Source organism: Pezoporus wallicus, unplaced genomic scaffold, assembly GCF_028554395.1.
Source record: "Pezoporus wallicus isolate ANWC-B61680 ecotype Strahan unplaced genomic scaffold, APGP_CSIRO_Pwel_v1 contig_1583, whole genome shotgun sequence".
Classification (NCBI taxonomy): domain Eukaryota; kingdom Metazoa; phylum Chordata; class Aves; order Psittaciformes; family Psittacidae; genus Pezoporus; species Pezoporus wallicus.
The window spans coordinates 389,463-407,699 of NW_026637266.1; the positions used below are offsets into that span (position 1 = coordinate 389,463).

Below are 18,237 nucleotides of genomic sequence, written 5' to 3' on the forward strand. Positions count from 1 at the left end.
GTTTTACCACATATTTTAGCAGCGTTAGGCCTTCTTGTTGTGTTATTTCCCCCTGGCAGTGCAGATAAAGAGGACAGGATACAAATATGTTTGTTATTTGACAGGCAGTAGACAAGCTTTGCCTGCCGCATTTATGCTTGGCTTGGAGTTGCTGAGCTATATTTCCCAGGTCTCTAAATAGATGCTTTCTGCCCAGATCATGCCCTAAGCAAGGGTTGTTCCCTCCCCTCCCTGCCCAATAAGTTGCAGTAACCTATGAGCATGTCCAAAAGAGCAATGCAGCTGATGAAGAGTCTGGAGCACAAATCTTAAAAGGAAGAGCTGAGAGAACTGGGGATGTTTAGCCTGGAGAAAAGAAGGCTGAAGAGAGACCTTATAGCTCTCTACAACTACCTGAAAGGAGGTTGTAGTGAGCCAGGTGTCAGTCTCTTCTCCCAAGTAGCGAGTGATAGGACAAGAGGAAACGGCCTGAATTTGCACCAGGAGAGGTTTAGATTGGATATTAGCAAAAATGTCTTCATTGAGAGGGTTGTCAAGCATTGGAACAAGCTTCCCAGTGAAGTATTTAAAAGACATGTAGATGTGGTGCTGAGGGACTTTGTTTGGTGGTAAATTTGGCAGTGCCAAGTTAATGATCAGACTTGATCTTAAAGGTCTTTTCCAACCTTAATGATCTTATAATTTTATGATTCTTTCTTGTTTTCATGATACATGTATGGTCACAGCTAGAGAATTCTATGGAAAAGCATAGTGTGCTGCTTTTGTGTGTGAATTTTACAACTGGGAGCAAACACCAGCTTGGCAGCTCTTTTGCCTTCCCTTTAAGGTTGATCTGTGCAGGTCTGTCTGTACCACCTCAGCCGTGACCTGGGCTGACCTGACCTGGAGTGAGAGTGTGACTCAGTTAATTCCCCTTCAGCTCTTTTAGTGGCTGCTGCAGCGATGGCTGAGGCTTCCAAGTGCCATCAGTGCAGTGCTGTCCTTTATGAAGTCTCCTGGGAAGGGGGTTGAGACTACTAAAGACTTGTCAGCATCAGCTGGTAAAAACTTCTAATTACCAGGGCTTCCATCTCAGATACATACTGTTATCTATAAGAACCAGGTTCCCTTTCTCTTTCCTTTCTGCGTGCACAATTTAGGACCAAACTCTGAAATCTTTACCCTCTTCTTACTCTCTATGATACATAATGAACTCATGCCACTGATCCAAACCAAGCCAAAGAAAAACACACTCTTATTACAAGTGACATGTTTACTAGAAATGGGCTAGCATATTGTTTACTGTTTAGTTCTCAAAAATACAGCTGAATCGGTGCATTGATGCAGCAACACATTTCAGCCAAATAAATGAAAATAAAGAAGAATCCATGCATGGGCACAGCTTGGTGAGGTTTTCCGAGTGAGGTATTTAAACATTTTGCTCTGGGTTGCCTTTCGAATCAAAGCCCTTTAAACTGTGTGTGTAGCTACAGGGATGCAGAGTGCTGAGCAAAGTTGGACCTGTCTTGGGGCTGTGTGAGAACATGGTCTCTGGTAAACTGCAATGCTTCCTTGTTCTGCCAGCGAGAGAGACAAGCACGTGGAGGGAAGGAAGTGCAAGCCAGTGAAAAGACTACACTTCTATGAGTCAGCCCCAAAGGAATGTTAATTTTAATTTATTTGGTTTGGGTTGAACTAACAGCATTTAACCATGCAGCCAAAGCCCCTGGGTCTGTAGAGCACTGTGCTAGAGGCAGGCTTAGTAGATTGTCAGGGGCCACTTTGGGATCCCTGCTGCCTCAATTGCCAGAGCCGCTGCAGCTGCTCCAGCCTCATCAGGGACCTTATTTGAGGTACACTGTGTACATCTTGCTCAACAAGTCCCAGCCTTGCAGCCTCAGGAGGTTTGTGTTGGCGCTGCAAGGGAGTGAAAGTGAGAAGCTTTTGCAAATTAAAGGTGCCAGGTTTGCATGCATCTTTGCATGCAAGAGGTGAGACTTCTCTGCCACCTCCTTGCATCACACCCAGCCATACAAAGCACCATGGAGCCTTTCTTCTCCTGGGTCTGTGTTCCCAGTGACCACTTTCAGTACAGTCATCCTGGAAGTGATGGAGTGCAGGCAGAACTGCCCAAGCCCAGTTCTGTTCTGTAAGGGACCTGCAGGGTCATGCAGCCCCTCACGTGTCTTTAATGTTTTTTTTTCCCCAAAACTTGTTAAGCCTCATCTTTGATGCAGGCAAACCTTTTTGCACTTGGAAAGCAGAGTCTCCCAGAGTTTGGATATCCTAATGGCTGGGAGTCATCTTCCTGCCTACGCATAGCAGTGGCTGGTGTCTGCAGGTTTGTTCTGGTGCCAAGAAAAGTGGAAAGATTATGTACATTCCTCACCTTCCCCTTTGCATGAGAGCAAACTCAACCTGCCAGTTTTTTTTAACAGACGTAGCAGGGAAGAATTGTGTGAGCCTAGGTAAGGCATCAGATCTTTTAATTTAAAGCTTGTGTGGCTAGCACACACAGAGGATCAAGATGGCCTTTCAAACCTTGTGAGATCAACCACCCGCTGTGGTTGCTGTCGTAGATTTGCCCCAGCCAGCCTGCGTGCGAGAGACTGTTTCTTACTGTTATTCTGTTAAGAGTTTATAATTTCATATGAATGCAGAAATCATCAATCATTTAAGACACTGCCTCGTTCCTCCTCTCCATCCCAAATTTAACAAGGCTGAAAGGTAAGACTGTATGTAAGCAGAGGCAGCAAAGTCTTTACCCAGTTTTAAAAATGGAATTGGCTTGCATAAGGCAGCTGCGGTATTTTTTTAAATGCAGAGAAGCATGTTTCCTTTTCATTTGTTAATTATAAAAGAAAATTCACCAAGGAGAATCTAGTTAAACAAGTCTGGCATTGAAGGGCAGAGAGAAAGAAAAGGATCTGCCTTCGCTGTGTAGCTGGTTGACCCAACTCACAGCCATGACCTGGATTTATTTTCCTTCAGATTTTTATTTCTCTGTTTTTCTCCACTTCTTTAGTCCAGTCCTGACAGCTTCAGGAAGGGCAGCAGAGCCCTGTATTTTGCCTCTGGGCGCACCATGAAAACAACGGTTTAGAAACTTAAGCGTAAGGTACGGGCTTATTTCATGTGACATACACTTGCAGTCCCGGGAGCAGTGGTCAGTGCCCATTACTGGCAGCTGGCTTCAGGGACTTTAATATCCCAGCATTCTTGCTGCCATCCTCTTCCTCAGACCCACCAGAGCCATATATTTCCCCAGTCAATTTACTGGTTTGTAAAATGTTTCATTTGGTGGAAGGAGAGAGACTTCCTTTTCTTTTTTTTTTTTTCCCAGACACATTAAGAGGCAGTGGAGGTTGGAGCATTCAGGCAGTGCTGGAGGAAGTTGCCCTTGCTGACGTGAAGGTGCTGAAACATCTCACGCGGCTTTGACATGCGTGAGGAAAGAGCTACAGCTTTTGGTCTAAAATTGTGCCCCCAGAGAGGCTGTTTAGAGAGCTCATGAGTTTTGCTGGGGAACCAACTAAACAGTGAAGGCTCTCTCGATGTATGGAGAAGCCCTAGTACTGTTGGATTCAGGGAGCCCCACATGCGGGGAGTTTTGTAGGACTGTTCATGCTGTCCAAAATGAACTAGTATACAGGAATAAGCCATGCCAGCATCTCTCAGGACATGAAGACTGTATTGTGCCACTTTTTAGATTTATTAGTTTGATTTAGTTTCTTACCAGGACTTCACAATTTAATTTTGGCTGTAGGACATGTGCCAGAAGGTTGCTTAATATGCCACCCCTATGGTTTAAGCCACTCTGTGGTTATTTAAAATGCCTCAGCATACCACAGTGAGAAAGAGAAGCAGCTGCTTGAGAACATTCATCCATTGCTTAGTTGGGTAGCTGCATCCACTAAATTCAGATGGGCAGCTTTTTCTTGGTTTCCAGGAGCTCTCAAACTCTTGCTTATTAACACCTCCTGTCATCATCCACAGGATTTAGGAAGTCTAATAGAACCAATGCATTTTCTTGCACCTTCTCAGAAAGGTGTCAGTCTAGCACAGGCTGTGAGCACCAAATTTAGCCAAATCACTTGAATATAGTTTTACTCAAAGGTTACAGTCTTTCTGTGAATGCAAATGTATCAGTGCAGTTGGGTTAAGGTTCAATTACATGGGGCGTCATTCTTGCTTACCTGTTCGGTGAGTGAGCCTGTTTAATTTAATTATTATTTAAGAGATCCATTTAGCATGTTACTGGTATTAGTATTAACAGTATTATTTGGGTTTTATCTGTAGTACTGGTATTATTTAACAGGTGTGAGTGGGAAGCAGAAGTGGTATTTATTCTTCCCACCATCCAAGCAAACAAGAGCACATCTAAGACATGGATAAAATATCCTACAGTCCTACAGGGAGTTTGGTTTATATCAGCACAATATTTAAATGCACAGACAGAAGAAGAAAGAAGCACAAGCTGATTTAAGTAATAAGGACTGGTACTTTTGTGACTGAAGACTGGTGAGGTTCATCATCTGGTTTGTAGTCACGTAACACCCTTGTTTTATTTAGGGTAAAAGCTGCCAGGGGTGCGGCGGGATGGGTGGAGTGGTGGCTGTAGCACGGATCCAGCATTTTTCAAAGTGTGGACAGAAGCTCAAAGCTGTATTTATAAGAATTCAGCCCACAAAAGAGCAAACTTTTGCAACTGCAGGTTTGATACAACTGTGAACAAGTCATCAGTATCATGTGAGATTGCTGAACGTCTAAGGCAGGGAGATGCTGATTCTTTTTGCTGATACACTAGGTAGCTAGAGGGTCTGAAACAAACTGCAGGCTGAAAACAAATAATTTGCAATGAATCACAAAACTGAATGTGTTTTTGCTTGGCCCAACCTATCATGCTTGCTAGCCTGTGCTTGGGTGAGGGATGCAGGAGCTCTGCTGGGATTGCTGGTTGGGGCATTGGAGCGGCACACTGGGCTCTGCCCGCTCAGAAGGGCCTCTTCCCCTCAGGATGTTGTGCTGCTGACGAGGCTGAAACTGCTGAACCAAAAGGCACTTTGAACATGGACTTTGTGCCTTCTTGGTAAAGACAGAGGACTCGAATACTTTTCATCAGAGGCATTTTCTGCTGCTTGTCCCTCTGTACACGCAGTCTCCTCAGTGATTCAGGCTAGTGAGAAGGAGCAAAATGGAGGGTTGTGCTGGAAATTTCCATGTGAGCCATTGCAGCCCTGCACTGTGCTGACCATGTGAAGAGAGCAGCTCAGGGCCCCAGAGGACCAAAACAGAAGTGGTGCCCAGAACCATTACTGCTGACTCGCAGTGCAGGTATGAGTTGGTCCCAACACAGCAGTGCTGTGTCTGGGATGCAAGCAAACACAGGGGCACTTGTCTGTGTTTTCAGTCATTGTTGCTGCAGGTCAAGGTCTCCAAAATATTTTTGTTTTCAGTGGGACAGAGTCCCAGTGAGCTAGAGAAATTAAAATAAAGTAGAAAAAACCTGTCTATTGGGCAGGAGGGGATTCACTGGCATAGATCCTTAAAACATGAGTAAACGTTTTCCCCTGGGCGTTTTGAATTCCAGCACTGGCTGCCTTTTGCCGGAGTGAAATGTCAGTTCAGATGCAGTGTAACTGTGAAACTCTCTGATATGTATTTATAGTGTGCTTACATTCATGAATCTTAAAGCACGCTACAGCTAAAGGGAAAAAAAGCCAACAACCAAAACTGAGAGCAGTGAGCAGTAGCCAACTGCCGTTTGCTCTAGGGTATCATGAAAGTGGAAAAACTTGTTGAATACACAGAGTTGCAACTTTTTCTCTGAGCGCTTAGGTTAGCTGGGTGGCAAATATGCAGTTGTGTTGATCATTGCCAACCTCAAAGAGATAGCATTTGCCTTTCCCAAGAATAGAGGCTTGTAAAAGCAGGCTGTTGTTAATGTGTACTTGATGCACAGAAACTGGAGTGCCCAGCCCATGGAGTCTCTGGTAGGTGCTCGAATCCCACTGGTTTAGCAAGAAGGCTTTGAGATGCCTATTCTCAGTGTGTGTGAGTTGTGTGATGGGGCTGGCTGGTGCCAGGGAGCAAGGGTGACTGGTGCCTAGGCGTTACTTTAGTTCAGCTGCAGGCATGAGCTGTGGTGGGAGCACTGCAAAGCTCTGAAGCACCTCAGGGCATTCTCAGGGAAAATGGTATCTTTGGGAAGATCACTTTCTTCCCCGTCTCTGTTGCACATCAGATCCTGCACACAGGTGCCAAAGGACTCCTCTATTCCCTTTGCAAATGAAAGGCCTCTTTATAGGCCAGCCATAACTTAACAAACCTGCCATGGAGAGAAGGTTGAGCAGAATCCACAAGTTATGGAGGTAATCAGTGGTAGGAAATTCAATTAAGAAAAAGAATAGCAAAAGGGATATGTTTGAAGATGTTTAAACAAATTTTGGTTATGTGACCTTTGGGAAAAAACAAAGGTCAGACATTTATTTAATTTCTCTACTTTCATGGGTGGCAATTTTTTGTTTTAAAAAAACATATCTGAAACAGTATCACTGACATGCTAACAGGCTTTCCTATTCATTTGCAGTAATCTGGTCCTCCCTTTTGGCCCTTGACAGCCATGGCCATTAAATTCAGACTACTGTTGTATTTGATTTGTTTAAAAACATATTCCTATTCCCTTGCTTTGCTCCATTTGTCTGCCTGTCCAGAAATGCTGAATGTCAATTACTGCTCAGTCCTGGTAATGCTCCGTTTCTTTCTCACGCTGTCATGTATGCAACCACTGCTACTGTAGTCCAGATTCATCACCTTGTTTGTCTGTGGTTTCTTGCCTTTTGGCATCTGCTATCTTTTAACAGATTCCCAGTGATCAAGATTTAGCAGGAGCTAGAACAGAAAACTCTCTGTGTATATATAACACTTTAATGCTATACTTGCTAATCCTTTAGTAACCTGTACTCTTTATACCACGATGGAAAGTGAAATACTGCTAAGCAGTTTAGTATACCATCTAATTAGGTGAGGGGGTGGCTAAGGGCAGGATGCAGTCAGCCAAGCCCTCACAGCTGAAAGCAAAAAGAGAGATCCATACTCTTTAGTTGGAAGAGCTGGCGGGTCCTGCCACCTCGAGAGAGAGACAAGGGTGCCCGTGCCAAGTGTGAAGGTGTAGGCAGAGGTGGAAAGCCTGAACAAGCTGTCAGAAACATACTGCTGACAGGATATAGAGATAAGCTATATTAGTGCCGTGTACTTTGTACTGCATTGTGCCACTCCTGCTGGCTTATTCCAGTTGTTTCAGGGCTGCCAGTGGGATGTCTGCAGGAAACACCGAAAAAACAGCTGGCCTGTGAAATTTAGTTGAGGAATGGGTGCTGGTGATCGTAGACTGTTTGCTTATGTTCCTCTGGCCCATCTTCATTTCCATTGTGGGTTTAGGAATGTCATTCTGCCTTCTAAATTTTGTCTGCATCAGATCCTGAAACCTCAGTAATTGGAAAATTCCTGTTACTGTTTTATCACTTGCAGTATTTCTCATGGTGTTTTATGTTCTCTCCTCAAATAATTTTAATTGGATGCAGGCCAGCTTTCCTCTTCCTTTATCTTTGAAAGAGTCTGTTTTAAAGGTACTTCCTTCACTGATTTCAAGTAAAGTGATTCTGGATTTAATGAAGAAGCTATAGATCATGGTCAATAACATAGGAATCATGATGGATTGAAAGTACTGGGAAATTTATTAGCAGATTAGTTTGAGGACTGAAGCCTCCACTGGGAGTGGAAAGCATAAAAATCATCCATAGGTAGTGGCGAGGTTCAGTTCATGGAAATACCATTTAATCATGAAACCCTTACATAAGCAGTGGCAAGGTTTAGTTCATGGAATGCCATTTGCTAATGATAAGGTAGCGAGCTAATGCATAGGTGGCTTCTCTGCTGGTGGACGTGTTGGGCAAGCTGCAAAGCATTGTTCTGAGGAGGTAGCAGCATGTAAACCTGCCTTCTAGCTATTCTGAATTGCTCCCTGTAGCAAGTTTCGAGCACTTGCTGAAACACCTTTGTGTTTGTCCTGACCTGCTTCCCAGGTGACTAAGAAGGGAAATGGCTGTTTATCAGGGCTCTTTGTTTTAGAGAGGGGGTTGAAAAGATTATGGCCAAATTGCCCCATTTTTCTCCTGGATTTTGCTAGTTTCCTATCAGTCAGGAGCTAGGTCCAGGTTAGTGGCAGTGTTTCCATTAGCATCCTTTGTCACTTGATCTCTCAGCACTAGGCACGGGTCAGATGTCCTTGAAGGTTTTATTTGGTACATCAAGCAGTCATTGACATCATGTATCAAAAAGTACTGCAGGACCAGTCAGAGCAGGCAGCTGCTCTTAAGATGACCTGATTTTTTTCATGCAGGGATGCTGAAAAATATTTTTCCATTTGCTTCTCTACCAAAATGCCACTTTTTATGAGCTCCATTTGCCCCCTTCTCTTCCACAGGGCATGTGAGCCTTTACAGGGTTTGAAAGCAAGACATTTTATTCCAGAGTTCCATTACTGCAATGTCAGTGGGACCGATATCCCCTTTTAATCAGATCTAGGCCACAGAATGGCATAGCTGGCTTGCGCTGATGTGTCCATATTGTTTTAGGTTTTTAGATGGGGAGCAGAAATGTAAGTGTATATTCTAATTCATTATGCTTTTCAATCATCCATGCCCTTAGTTTGGTTTCCTCTAGGATAATTTAATATTTTCCAGTACTGAGAGAGTTATATGATCCTTTCCATAAGGTGGTCACCAAACCCTAGCCGTAAAGGCTTATTTGTACATTACTTTTGGCTGCCCTGTTTCTAAGGTTGCGCTCTCCTCCACAGGAGAATCTTGCATGTCTTTTTTGGCTGGGAATGCTCTCAGGAAAATCAGAATGGTTTTTGTTCGTGTTATGCAATCTGCTGGCAGTTGTAGCACCATCATTTTCTGAGGTTATATTGCAGAAGGCTGGAAGGGAGCAACGTCCACTGGAATGTCTTTTAGGGTGGATAGGTAGAAAAACAACACACTGCTTGTAATCCCTGCTTTTTCTGTGTTTTATTTTGAATTACTGCTTTTTTCCTACTGAAATATTTTATTAGGTCCAACAAACATTATTTCCAAGACTATTTACAAGTTGCACTTGCAAAGGTGGAGAGAGCTGATCATAATCACTGTGGAGCATAGGCTTTCCTGCAGAGGCAGGGGCAAAGGTAGCTTTAATAATGTTTTTGTATTGATGTGTTACTTGTAGTGTGTGTTGTGTCCTGTTAAATAAATGTCTGTCCCCTGATCAGTGAGAAAAGCAGCACTTGTCTATATAAATAACATATGTGAGTTGCTTCAGGGATCTTTCCAGATCTGAAGGTCTTACATTGTTGTAAGTGTAAACTTATTAGATGTCATAACCATTGATTGATTTGATCAGATAAAGCGCATCAAATGAGTAAGGCATTATGGAGATCTAGTTATTTTCATGCTATGTCTCTTATGACATACCTCCACTAGCATCTTCATTAACCACTTTTAGGTGAGATGTGCATACAGAGTGATTTCAACTGGTAGACATGTAGGTTAGTAGGCCCAAGTTCACTTGCAGTTGTGTTTACTAGCTCCGGGTCTTTACTGTGGAGGCCGGAGGTTTAAATTTACATTGATGGAATTAAAAGTGAAAGTACTGTAGCTTTTCATCAGAACTGCAGTGCCCATGACCTACATTAGTTTCCCTGCTCTCTGCTGTCTCTTTACTGACTGCCTGAAGGACCCAGCAAACCCTGGGGAAACCCATGGTGGGCCCAAGGGGACACTGAGACACCCTGCTTTGTCATCAAGTCTATGTATTAAGAACTAGGTATGTTGTCAGAGTGATACAGATGGACATAGCAGAGGCTTCCAGTACAGGAGGAGTTTCTTTGACTACACTGACCTGCTATGAAGACTGCTAACAGGGACAGCAATGGTCACTGTTTTGCCAGTATGCTCCTTGATTCTTCTGGGGCCACCGTCAATTCTTAGCTCTGGTGACATAAATCTTGGGGGGCTTGTGCAAAAACGGTTGTTACTTATGATCAGTGTCAGTAACAGTAGGTCAGATGCTGGCCCATCCCTGGGGAGGAGTGGAGGCATTGAGGATGGGCCGATGCAGGCTTTGGCACAGGCTGAATGGTGTTAACTGGGTAGAAGGGTACAGTGGGGCTCACCCCAGCAATCCAGCAATCCAGCCCACTGGGCTTCGTGTGAGGTGGAAACTGGAAGATGGCTGTCATCACCATGAATACAGCGTCAGCTGCCGTCTGCACTGATTGGGTCACCATTCAAAACATAACTTAAAAGTAGAGGAAATCTGGGGCAGAGCTAGAGAGGAAGCTAATTTGCCTTCAGTGATAACAAAATCTTGGCAAAGCTGGTTTCCAAGTCCCAAAGTTTTGGGGGGTTGTTTTGGTTTCTTTTTGGAAGCCCTTTCCATTTGAGGGGTAATTTTCTCTTGTGACATTGTGTATATTTGGAATTGTAGCTTACGGATTTTTAAGGGTTTATGGTTTGTTCAGTTAAGGCAATATGAGGCTTAGAAAGAGCAAAGGACTTCATATACTTCAGAATGGAGTTTGCCACTTCCATGTGGAATAGAACAAATAAAAATAAATTGTCCCTAAATTTTAACTTCCGTTTCTCACCCTTAAGCTTCTCTTCCATTTTCCCATTGCAAAGGCACAAGCAAGCAAAATTCGCTGCTGCTGTTTTCATCCCTAGCTGCACACATTTTAGTTTATAGCTGGTACTCTGTAACATGTATATTCTACAAGCATGAGTATGACAAACTACTGGCAAACACATTTCAACAGAACAAATGCAACCCTCAGGGAGGTGCAGGACATGAGCCATCTTCCCCAGTGCCTCCACACTGCTGTGCCCTTGTTTCTCTTCTCTGTAATTTTAGGGCTGTTACCTGCCCTGCCAATGGCATGCCCTGGGAGTGCTTTCCTGCTCCTGGGTGTGATTAAATGTGATGTGGGGGGAGGCTTGATTGGGCAAAGCCCCTTGCTCCCTGGGAAAGATGCCCATGCAGGTTGGCTGGTTGGGAACTGGGGCCGTTTCCAGCCGGACCTCCAGCTGGACCACACCAGTCTGTGACCTCATGATACACCATAAACACCTGCAGTTTCTCTGCTCTTCAGAGTTATCTGGCTTGATAGCTCTCACCTTTCCTGCTTTGACCTGTGCAACAGGGGGCCTGAGCGTCTATGCCTCAGCTCTGCTATTAGCACTTACAGGGCATGAGGAACATGTGAAAATCCTTTTTGGCCAAGTTGAGCCTGGGACAGTTCCTGCAGCAGTCCCTCTGGCAGCCTCCCAGTGCTGTGTTTCCTTACTTTCTGTGGGTTAAGGAGTTGGACAGATACAGATACAGGTACTGTCTGTCAGTAACGACATGAATTGGGTGATGGGAACAGGACCCCAGAGAAAAGGCAGATGTGGGGGAATAGCAGTCCCTGCCTGAGATGTGCCCTCAGGGCCCTGACCTCCTTCTCCAGGGTGCCTTGTGGGGAGCACAGACCTACATATCCAACAGTACCTGTCATGAGGAGACCAAAATGGTCTTTTGGGAGGCAGGCTTTAGAAATCAAGGGATCAGATTGGTATGAGGTACATCTCTGTTTATTCTCCGATAGCCTGTTACGTCAAAGACCATCATCAGTGAGTCACCTGTGTGTGTGACTGTCGCCGTTACTGCTCTAAATATAAATGTCAAAGGATACTGAGCTGTAGGAATAAATCAGGCTGCATTGGCTTGTGTGTATCAGACAGGTCTTCCTTTTATGCATGTCCTCCCTCTGTTATTAAGGCTGGTATGGTCAACAGGAAACAGCTGCAGAAACTCAAAGCTAGGAGTGCAGGTTATATTTTCATATGCAGATCTGGGGTAGCCACACATTAGATCTCTTTTTGCTGGTTCTGTCAAAATTATATCTGGGAAGAGTGAGAGAAAGGTTTGTTTTGACAGTATTTCAGAGATAGAAACACTGAGAGACTGAGAAGCGTTTTCACACCCTTTTTTATACATGCAGAGTATGTGATTTTTAAATAAGCACCAGAGAGAAAGTAACTTTGCCAAGGCTATCAGTCACTGCTTGTAAGGTATGGACATGGGTATGCTGTGTGATTTATACTGGTCAGGTTAACCCACTTTAATTAGACTCTCAGGTTAGGAGTTTTAATTATAAACATAAGTGGTTGCTGTTGTTTTCTGTTGAAAGCTGAGAGAAACTGGTAAGAAAAGTCCCTTATCTTTCATCTTACTGACCATCCTTTTTTCTTTTTTTTTCCCCACAGTAAAGTCTGTTTTCTTAAGTCAATAAAATGATCATGAAGAAGGCCAAAAGAAAACACTGGGAGCCTGAAATGGCCTGTTTACTTGCCAGAAGCACTCTGCTCTGGCAATTGCAGTGGTTTAGGGTTTTTTTTTTGCCTCTTGTGCTCCCTTTCCAGCATATGAAGAAGTGGTAATGAGCTTAAGAACAAGCTCTGCCTGTGCAAAGTAAATGCATCTTGATGAAAAAAAAAAATCATTTAAAATCCCTATAGGGATATAGCCCCCTAAATAGAGGGGGCTAACACCGATTCACTTTACTACTCCCCTAATGAATGCTGTTATGAGGATAATCCTGTATTACGTGTTAGAGGATAGTTAAAAGATGCATGATAAGGTTGTCCTTTGTGCATTTCTGCAAAGGTTTTCCTTAGCGATTAAAGAAAATCCCATGGAAATATTACATTTATTAGCACATATCTCTGTTTCAGTTTGCTCATTAACATCAGAGAACTCTACAATAATGACTCAGGCTTCTATTTTCAGGAAAAAAAAATTACAACAGTGCGTCTGGGCTGAAGCCACCTCCTTCAGCAGCACTGCAATATTCAAGGCTCTTTCACTTTGCATCAGAGACACTGGTATGTCTCATGCTACTGCACCTGAGGCTCACCCTGAGGCTTTGGCCCCTTAGTTTGAATGCTGTGGTAATTCTTACACTTGAAGCATTTTATAAATAACGTACTTCTGGGGGAGTCAGGATTTCTTATTCCTTAGCTGTCTGCTTACTGTTGCTATTCTTTTCTATGCTGTGTTTTCCTGCCTGAGGCTGGATGGTTGATCTCTGCATGTCACTCCTTGGTGCCTGAGAGGGCTTTCCTGGGTAGGACTCCCTGGCTATGAGCAAGCAGAAGCTTTGTTCCTGGTGGGGTGGATTTCCTTTGTGTTCCTTTATCAGCCCCAGGTTCTGCCTCCCTCTGCTCAATTTTCTTTTCTTCTTTCCGGTCTCTCTTCTACTATGAGGAAGATCTAGTAAAGGATTTTAGGTTCTGAGAGTGCCCAAACCTGCATCCATCCTTGATAAAACACATCACCTGCCTTTACACAGTGCAGAGGGACAAGCAGAGTCCACAGGCTGTGGTCCAGGGGATAATACTACCTGCCCTTGTTGCAGGATTTTTGCAGGAGAGTGACCAAAGCTTTGTGTTCAGTGTGGATAGCCTGAGCCTGTTGGTGTGCACATGGGTGCAAGAAGCATTACTCCAGGGGCTTCGTCAGTGAAGGGACTACGAGCCTCCTTTACCATGCTGTCCCTGCTTCACATCCACCTCTTGACCCCAGCCACTCTAAATGGCTTCCATCCTTACCATTGACCCTTTCTCTTCTGTTTCTCTCATCATGTCAGCAGCTTCTGCATGTCCCATTGCCTCATGATACAGCCACCTCTGTGCTAGCATCCTGGAAGATCTGCCTCATATCTTCATCCTGTAGCCCAAACTCTTGCCTTGATTTCCTGTAGTTACCCCTAGCCAGAGCAGAGCATTTATAGGTTCTCCAGAAAATTCCCTTTTGGGGGAAGGAGCTGGCAACTTTTGACAGGGAAACATGGAGTTGTATTCAGTAGAGAGAGTACTTAGTTCCTGAAGTCTGAAAATGTAGGAAGGTGGGAGACAACTGTGAGAAACAGAAATGCCAGAAAAAATGTGGAGGATTTGGCAGCCCTGTCTTTATGTCTACATGTTATCCTGCAGAACAGAACTGAAGACAAACATACGAATGTGCTAACATTGAAGTTACTGGATGCGAGTCTTGCTACTGAATTGCTTTGGGGGATTTTTCTTCTTTTTTTTAGTTTCAAGGTTATTTTTTTTTTTTTGGTCATCATTCTGCTCTATTTAGTTTCTCTTCAGAAAATAGTAATGAAAAGTTACAGTGCTTCAGAACAACTCCAAAACTCTGTCTTTAAAGAGGCTCATTGGGTATTAGCTGCCTTTGGCTAAAACCATATCAAATGTAACTGAATACTGTCAGATTGCCATTGCTTTGCATCACCAGCCCAGAAACCGGACTGTAGGCATGAACCTTTCAGGAAAATCCATCGTAAAAACATTGGTAAGAAGCTGGTTAATACCAGTCTAATGCAGTTAAACAGATTTTCTTAAGAGTCCATAGCTCTCCAACCCCTTTGTAACTACATCACCTGGACTACCCAGTTCTTTTAACCATTATTATGCTGCAGAGGGGAAGATTCAAAGTCTTTTGGATGCAGAAAGTTATGGGAAGTTGTCAGCAAGTGTCAAAACAGAGTGATAATTTCAAAATCAGCCTACTCAGTAATTCAGTATTGTGCTTACCTCTGATAGGAGATGATACTACTGTGTCCCTCCTTGTCTGAAACAGCTGACAGCTGCTCTCTGCAGTTCACATCATGCGTGCAGTCAAATCTTCCTGTCTCTGCCACCACCAAGACAGCTGTATGCTGAGGGAATACCGTTTATCATCATTGCAAATATTGCTGAACTCATTACAAAGCTGTTAAAATTGACCTAAAATCTATCTGTTTTAATTAGTATAATGGAACTATTGACCTCAATAGACCGAACTCACGAGAAATAGTTTCAATAACAAGAAGCAAAACAAAATGTTACTTGGTGCAAGGGTATCTTGCCCAGGAAGATGTAGGGTATCTTACCCAGGAAGAAGGGAGTCAAACAGAGCACAGTCCTGAGCTGCTAACTCATTCAGACTGGTCTTTTTTTCTTGAATTGGAACTGAAGTCAAACCATTACTTTGAAGTCTTGGCTGTATTTGATCCAGAACTGAACAGCTTCGTACCTGCCTGCCTTCCCACAAAGAACCTTTAGCTACTGTTCTTAAATCCTGACCTCCTCCTGTGCCAGCCTACGCAACTCACATCCTGTTGGCAGCTGCATGGCAGCACTGTGTTGCAGTCTTTTCCCCTGCACCATCCTGCAGTGTTTTTGGTTGCTTTGGAGCTCCACTCATGGACCAGTGCAACACAGACCTGCCCTGCCTCTGGCATGAGGGTTTCCCACTGCAGTGCCGTGAGGTGTGGGATTTGCACCCACCCTGTGGCATGGGGCTGCAGGGGCCCTCCTCTGGGGTTCCTGCACATGACCTTGCTCGAATGGCCATACGTATATATCATGTATGAGTATCTCCATACCTTGTTGTGTGCGTTGCCATCTGTCTGCACTGAGCACTGTAAGCCCAGATTCCGTGGGACTAAAGGGGCAGGAACATGCAGAGGGGATGTCTCTCCTGATGCCCTGGGGCAACCAGGACAGCACTGCAGACTGTGGTACAGCCCACCACACTCCTTCACTCATGCCCGGGTTGGCAGTGGGCTGCTCTGCAGGCTGCTGCTGAAGAGGCTGCAGAGGGAAGGAGGTGGCAAGGCAGTCCGACTTCACATTGAGAGTTTGTTCCTGTCCCATATTCCATAAATCCTGTCTTAACAGGCAGCTTGGTGTGAGCAAGTTTGAGTTGTTTCATCACTACCCAAACTGGTTAACAAATATTTACTGATTTCCAGCCAAGCTAAACTTCAGTCAGATTTGATAAATGTGGTAATTCTGCCCCTTCCCTGACTGAAAATCAAGAACATAGAGGTGAAAATGAATGTTTTTTTCTTTATTATGATATGAGTAAGGGCCTATGCTTTATCATTTTCAAAACATGGTTGTTATAAATAGTGCCATGCAATTAGACCATCTCAATGCACAAGGTGAGAGGGCACTCACTCGGTAGTTACCCTGGGGCTTGTAGCCAGCGTGGATGCTAAAGGTCACCCAGGGGACCACAGGCACTAGGTCTTCATTTCTTAGTGCAGAGCACTGAGCAGTCGGATTTTCATGCAGTTACCTATGTTTTGCAACACAGAGCTATAAACATGTCAGTAGAAACAGAAGAGTTTCTAAATAGACAGAAAATGGCATGCTGCTGCATGTATACTGATATGCCTCTGTCTCTTTGGACTTTGCTTTTACTTAGCTCTCAGACTCACATAAAGTCACTATTTCCAGTGAAGGCTGCATGTGCTTTCTTCATGCTTCCAATCAGATGTGCTTTTACATCTTTTCTTAGGTTTCATGAACCTCGTGGGAGGACCCTTGTCCACTGAGGAGCCTGTGATTCATGCACCGGTTGCCTTGAACAGGTGTAGGCATGCACTGTGTTGTGCTGTACTGTACTGCACATACTGCTTGGCCTTCAGGACCATCCTGTCCTGTCCATAATCCTTACCATGGCTTACCCTCAGCTGGCTAATCATAATGGAAGAGCTTGGAGGTGGCACTTACTTGGCACTATCAGGCACCACAAGCACATCGTTGTCTTTATCTTGAGGCGAAGCAACATACTTTTGTAGAAACATCCAACTGAAAATCCTATACAGAATACAATGCAAGTGAACCTCGGCCCTGACAGGCAGGCTGGGCAGCATGCCATGCCCTGATCACAGGTTGGTCTGATGCTGCGTCATCTTGGCGTTCCAGTGTCATAAGGAACATAAGATCTTGCGGCTTGCTGCCACCTTGTCTGGGATATTAATGAAATAGTTAAACCTTTATTGAGAGTGTTTATGTTTCTTTTTGGGGGTTCAAAAAGAACCAGCATCTCTTGGTGCAAAGCCATCGTCCACTGATACTTGTGAATATAATTATAGATTTTTTAGAGAAAAATCCATTCCTAAATGTATACCCATACAGTTAGGCCACCATTAATGTTGTAGATCATTAGGTCTTAGTCAGTGTATTATTGTGCTGTGTGGGAAGGAATCCTAATCTGAGTCTATTTTTGACTTTTAATGGTTGTTTTACAATGAGTTATAGTAGCAGAGTTCAAGTGTTTGCTGATTATTGCTGAGCTGGACTGCTATCAGGCAGTTTTAAAAATAAAACTTGCAATTCTAAGAGTATCATTGAAGTTCCTTAAGAGAGCCATGCTTGGCCTTTCAGCACAGTCACTGGGTTTCCTGAACTGGTGCTCACAGGCAGGGCTTGTGCAGCAGGGCAGTGCCACCCAGCATCGTCACTGCTTAATGGGGTTATTGACTTCTTGTGATTCTCCACTTTTCATGGGGCTCTTCATGTTGTGCAGTTAAGTGCCTTCGTGGAGGAAACAATGGGAAATTAAATTTCCAGGTAGTAAGGATCCTGCAGGAAACAGAAATTGATATGAAAAAGATAAATGAACCGCAAAATGTGATCAGCTGGTTCACGTATCAGCTGTGTTGTGCTTGTAGAAGTGTGTCGGCTCTGCAATATCTGTTATGTTCCTCACAGAAGTTCAGTCTTCAGAAACCAGGGAAGAATGGGAGCCAAAACTGTTTGTCTTTTTTCAGAGCTTCCCCAGCATCAGTTTTGCCTGCACTTGGACCTTGCCCTGTGTGCAGGCATATAGGTTCATACACTAACAATAACCTCAGCTGGGCTGCAGGAGGGTCATTGAAAGAGTTTCCTTTCAAGAAGACCCACAAGCCCTTGGCAGTTATATCCAGATGTAACTCTCTTGTCTATCTAATGCTAATTAAATACTTGACGGGTGTTTTTTGGTTTTGTTTTGCAGGAAGAAATCATTCCTATTTTCAGCTCTGTATGCTGCCTTTATATTTGGTGGTCGGCACCTAATGAACAAACGAGCAAAATTTGAACTGAGGAAGCCATTAGTGCTCTGGTCCCTGAGCCTTGCCGTCTTCAGGTAGGCATTTCTTCACACCAACTGCCTTTGACAGTAGTCCGTGATGAGGGTTTGGGGTTCTTCACATACAGCAGCACTGCTAATGTGACAACAAGCTCAGAAGTAGCATTTCTTTAGTTTTGCTGTTCAGGGTTATGTCCTGATCTATTCCTATCACTAAAATGATCCCCTTTGACTTGCCAGATCACACAGCATTTGAAGAGGAGAGAAATC

At 44.0% G+C, this 18,237-nt stretch overlaps 1 protein-coding gene across 1 annotated transcript in view; it reads left to right on the forward strand.

Annotated features, from left to right (window-relative positions):
- Positions 1-18,237, forward strand: part of ELOVL6 (ELOVL fatty acid elongase 6) — a 77,869-nt gene that overhangs the window by 33,979 nt on the left and 25,653 nt on the right. Inside the window, exon 2 of the mRNA XM_057404539.1 lies at positions 17,893-18,024. Coding sequence (XP_057260522.1) covers positions 17,893-18,024 — 132 coding nt within the window. The remainder of the gene's footprint in view (positions 1-17,892; positions 18,025-18,237) is intronic.